This window comes from Myzus persicae, unplaced genomic scaffold (genome assembly GCF_001856785.1).
Source record: "Myzus persicae strain clone G006 unplaced genomic scaffold, MPER_G0061.0, whole genome shotgun sequence".
Taxonomy (NCBI): domain Eukaryota; kingdom Metazoa; phylum Arthropoda; class Insecta; order Hemiptera; family Aphididae; genus Myzus; species Myzus persicae.
Genome location: NW_019101482.1, coordinates 474,903 through 480,749, shown reverse-complemented (window position 1 = coordinate 480,749; position 5,847 = coordinate 474,903). Strand labels below are relative to the sequence as shown.

Here is a 5,847-nt window from a genome sequence, read left to right as displayed (position 1 = left end):
TATCATAAGATTAGATTAATTAACGAAGATTTAATGTACAAAATTGTTATTTTTCTATATTAGATGCAGAACAGTTAAACAAATATCTTTTACATATACTCAAAAACAATACATCGAAACCAGGCACAGGTTCTTTGTTTGATACAACTTTGGGGATAGATGACGAATACATAGGTAATAATAGATTAATCGTAATAATATATTTAGTTCCATGTTAACAAATGTAATGTTTTAATGAGACCATTTTTAAAAAATGTATCCTTAGTACAAACATTTTAATAACTGAAAAACTACTCGTTCAAATTATTAATTAATGCCTGCATACCAAATATAATTTAAAGATTACAGTCACTACACCAGACCTGCGATAAAAGCTATGCAATAGCTTAAAAAAATAATAAAAAAACAAAAAAAAACACAGGTATTATCATTGTAAAATCAATGCATTTATCACTCCGTTTAGAATCTAAAATTAACAATTAACATCTCCTCAATAAGAATAGCTAGTGGTAATTGTTACAATCTTTTTTCTCACCTTTTTATGTAATGGAATAAATTCTGATCTTTTAAAAAGTGTAGGATAAACTTTATTTAAATTAGTGCCATAGCCAGAAAAAAATGTTGGGGGGTCACTTAATTTTTTTCTCTAGCCTTTGAAATGCTAGAATATCTATTTATGACCCCTTTATTTATAAAGTGTATCTACTATTTTTATGACTTAATCATATTTATGTAAACAAGTGTGGTACTTACATTTAATATAACAATGTATTTATATTTTGTTTCTAGAACATACTGCTAATGATGATGTACCAAACAATGATAGTGCTAAAGCAGTATTAGAACTAGGTAATTGAATGTTCCTATTATTTTATTGAATATATACTTATATAATACTTCACACTAATAAAGTTGTTAAGATATTCAAATTGAAATGTATAGTTTATTGATTGGAATAATTTTGTCTTGTAATTTTTAGACAAATCTATTACTGAAATGTACGAAGACGAGGCATTAAATAGTCCAAGTAAGTAAAATTAGTCATTTAACACATAATTTAATTAAAGTAGTTGACTTTTCAAAATAAAATAAAACAAATGTCATTATTCATTCCTGATAGATTATAACATATCTAATTTGTGTCAGCAGATACAGAATGATGGCCAAAAAATCACGTACTAGTGCTTATCGACGCCTTTGAAAAAAATAAACATATGTTTTCTTCAACTACAATAATGAAGGAAAAAGTATGGCAAGCAATTTCAAAACATTTGAAAAACACTGCTATAAATAAAACAGCAACACAATGCGATAACAAGTGGAAAAATCTGAGAAAACTGTACCTTAAAAAACAAAGAAATAAAAAAGCCACTAGTTCTGGACAAAGTGCATTTCATTTTGAATTTTAAGATGAATTTGATAAAATTTACAAAGATGAACCCTCTATCAGTCCAGTGGCATTAGCAGGGAATTTTATTGTAGAAGAAAATGCTACAATTTATGATGACAATATTACCGAAGACATGCCTAAAGCAAAAAAAAAAAAGACAGACTCCATAAATACTATGCATTTGTTAATTGAAAAGAAAGAGGAAAACCGAGAAAAAAGACACATTGAAATGATGGAACTACAGAATAAATCATTGCAACTTCAACAGGATGCTTTAGAAGCATATAAAAATACCATGGATCAGTTCCTAACCATTTATAAAAATAATTCTACCAAATAATATTTTTAAGTTATAATAAGTTTGTTATAAATGTTCCTACTATTACAGTATACAATTGTTAATATATTCATATTTATTAAGTTTTTATTATTTTTATATAATATAAAATTTATTATTATTAGCATTATACATTTGTTGTTAACAGATTTTTTTATTAAAGTAACAAAGGTATGTTATTACATTGTTTAACGTTATTGTTATTGATAGGCAATATTTTAGGATAGTTATAATTGCCAAAGCTCAAATACCAAATCAAAACAAATAAATAAATATATTAAGTTAAAGAAACCATAATTTGGTCTCTTTTCATGCAGCCAGACTGCGTATTTTCTATGTAACAAGTTAATTGATCAGTAGTAATATCGTCACCAATATTAGGTTGTTGTTCGGAAATCAAATTATTCATCCATTGATTATCATCAAATTGCAAACAAATATTATGCAACACACAACAAGCAATTATAGTTTGTGGAACCAGTTCTACTTTTTTCATATCTAAATACTTCAAACGTCTAAAACGACCTATATCATTGAAAATATAAATGTTTATTATATTGTTATTTTTAATTCATAATGAATAAAAAATGAAATACCTTTTAACAGTGCAAAGCATCTTTCAATGGACTGCCTAGCACGTGACAATGAAACATTAAAAAACTTTTCTTGTTCAGAAAGGTTACCTCGATCAATATATGGTGGAATGCACCATTCGAGTATTGGATATGCCTTATCTGCAGCAATGAAATATTGACCTGGAGCATATCTAATTAAAATACCATTATTTATATAATATATTAAGTAGGTACAATGATGTACACTTGATTAATGTAATTAATATATTCACCTATTTTTGTTTTGCAAAATTCGTTCATAAATTAAAGAGTTTGTGAATATTCTTCTATCACCTACAGATCCAGGATAACCAGCAAATGCATCAATGATTCTCAATTTATCATCACATACTGCTTGCAATGTTATTGCATGAAAACATTTTCTTGTGAGATAAGAATTAGCTGACTTCTTAGGTGCAGGTATTGGAATATAAGATCCATCAATAACACCTATTATATTGTTCAGACAAGTCTTCGACATCTTACCAAAATTAAGTTGAATTTGATGCATTTGTTCAACTGTGGGCCAATTAATAACTGTTGGGGATAATCTATGTAAAACAGTAGTTACACGGACAAAATTATCATGCAGGGAACTTTTACCAATATCAAATCTGTCAGAAACTGATCTAAAAATTAAATACAAATTTTATTTTAGTAATCATGTATAAATATGGAGGATATTGTCATTTTATCAAAAATAAATTGATAATTATACAGGAGCATATAGACAATTGGTTTTAAGAGTAGAAAATAATACTATGACATATTTTAGTAGGATAAAACTGTCTAATTTTATAAGGTATTTAATTCTTTAAACAAACCGAAAACTATCTGGTGTAGCCAGTAACCAAATAACTGACAATAGTTGAAGCCTCTCGTCCGAACCTTTACGTCCTTCTACACTAGTTTTCTGTAGAAGGGGAGCACAAATTTGTAAACACCTTTCAAACGAGGTTGGTGATAATCTAAAGTGCTGTTGAAATTGTTTATTTGTAAAATTTGGAATTGTCTGAGAGAGAAAATCTTGCACTCTAAATGGTTTTTTTCTATTACCCCGTAATCGATTGATAAATTCACAATCAAATTCATCATCTGAACTATCAATGTCAATCTATAAACAAATTATATAATAAACTATTAATTAACACAATTTTATTACAAATGTATTATTATAAATGTTTATCTTACAAGAACGATTTTTCTTCTTAGTTCATTGTTCAATGCTTTCCCCATTGAATCTAACATAACAAATAGTTCTGTTTTCTCGTGGCTCATCTTGAAATACCTAATTGATTGTTTTGTATAATAATTAATAACTGGTCGATAAACAATAGGACAGGACGTAGTAGTTTAGTATATATTTTTACGACTAAATTAAAATTAAAATTGATTTTCTTATTTTAAAAATGAATATGATATGGCTTATCATTTATCTGTACGAAAAAATTGATAACAATATATCGTTCGGTTATTCGGAGTAATATGGTTTAGAGTACTGCTGGTAAACTCTACTCTACTCTACTCTAACCCTACTCTACTCTAACTAAACGTACTCTACTCTAACTTTTCATATTCGAACGCACCCCAGGAACAGATCTAGTTCAAAGTTATCTTTCTATATTTCTTAATATATTTAAATCTTATAAACGCAGTTTTCTATAAATGTCTAGACTGCATTTGTTTAATATTGTATAGATCTGCATCTGCAATTATCTCATAATATCTTATTTTCTTTTAATATGTAGTTACTGTTTAACTAGATTTTAAAATTATATTAATTAATAAATCTTACATAGTATGTGTGTGTGTATTATATCATTTAATTAAAAACTATCTAACTAAACATAAATGTGATAAAATAATTAATAGCAATAGAGATTTTAAATGTTAACCTATAAACAAGGTTCTTTTAAGACTTTATAAGTTAAAAGTTGACCATTTTTTAATTAAGTACAGCATTTTTAAAGCAATGGGATGCTGAAGATAATACACATGATGTGAAGTTTGATTGGCTTTCTTCATTTTTTATTTAATGTACATAAGATAGATTTAGTTAAATGATATTATATACCTATTATATGCATTACTTTTTATTATTTTACAAGTATTGGTAAACATATAATATTTTGTTTATTTGTTTATTTTTCTAGCATAATAGCAATGGTTTCCTTTCCACAACTTCCATTATTTTCAATCACAATTCACCATATTAAAATATATTTTTTTTTTTACACATTTCTTATTCCCCTTTTATGTTTATAATTCCTTCTAACATTATTCACTCTATCCTACCAATGCGGTGCTTAATATAGGTAGTGCTACTAACTTCTCTAACTTATGGTTAAAATTAAATAATTAAAATATGTCCTAGAATTATAAAATAAAATATTTTAAACAGGATATCAATTATTAAAAAAAGTTTAAATTTATTTTCTCTGAATTAAAAACAGACTATTGCTCATTTTGCCCGAAATTGCGTACAACACATGCACGCACACGCCTTCCATTATCCAAATCATTGGAAGAATCATTTTCATGTTGACCAGTGTTATTTCCATACATACCAAAATCAATGTCAATCACATTGTCTACAGGCTCAGGCTCATTGTATGTTATACACATATTGTGCAATACTACACAAGCTTTTTCAGATGTATAGTGTAGAACTCTATGTTTCAGTAGGCACCTTAAATAAATTATTATGCTAAATTCTGATCATAGGTTATAGGAACTAATTATTTGAAAAATTAATACCATACCTAAACCTCATTTTTAGCAACCCATTACACCTTTCAACTAAACTTCTAGTATGCATTTCTTTTTTATTATACAGTTCCTTATTTGCGTTTGCCTGGTTTTGAATTGGTGTTAAAAGCCAAGGTCTAAGTGCATATCCAGAGTCTCCTAGATACCATATACATTTAAATCCAGTTAGTAATTATACAACTAGTATTAATGGGATAGCTATAATACTACCAGTGTCTGTAGGATAACAAGAGGTGTATGGTATTTTTACTTGTAGGTAATTAAAGTCAAATACACAAAATGTTATTTGATACATTAAATGTTTTTTATCAACACTGTATACTACTACTTAAGAGAACGCCACAACTTTAATTGAATCTTCAAAAAAATTTAAGTTAAGACAATATTTTTATCATATTACATACCTATTTATTTATTTTCATTTGACCTTTATTGAATGCAATACAATTATAATATTATACTGTTAATAGTTAACAAATACATTTTGAGGTATATTTCTATTTTACTATGTCACGCGTGTGTTAGACAAAAACAGAAAATGACGGTGTCGAATCCCCGTATATCGACGTGTATTGTTAAAACAATAACAATGATAATGTCGAAATCGTATTACACGATAACAGACGCCAAAGCCACGAACGACATGACAAGTGACGACAAAACACGCCACGTCGACTCCATATTACTTACGCTCGGGAAAAATGCCAAAGACGGAACGTCGAGGTAGAAAGGGCCGA

At 27.5% G+C, this 5,847-nt stretch overlaps 1 protein-coding gene across 1 annotated transcript; it reads right to left on the bottom strand.

The window, feature by feature from the left end:
* Positions 1-1,916: 1,916 nt before the first annotated feature.
* LOC111029300 (putative nuclease HARBI1) lies at positions 1,917-4,005 on the bottom strand. Its single transcript, XM_022308265.1, has 5 exons — positions 3,533-4,005; positions 3,166-3,455; positions 2,575-2,970; positions 2,324-2,493; positions 1,917-2,252 (listed from the first exon to the last, which is right to left on the bottom strand). The coding sequence occupies exons 1-5, from the start codon at positions 3,617-3,619 to the stop codon at positions 2,005-2,007; spliced, it is 1,191 nt and encodes a 396-aa protein (XP_022163957.1). The 5' UTR covers positions 3,620-4,005; the 3' UTR covers positions 1,917-2,004.
* Between the last annotated feature and the right edge of the window lie 1,842 nt (positions 4,006-5,847).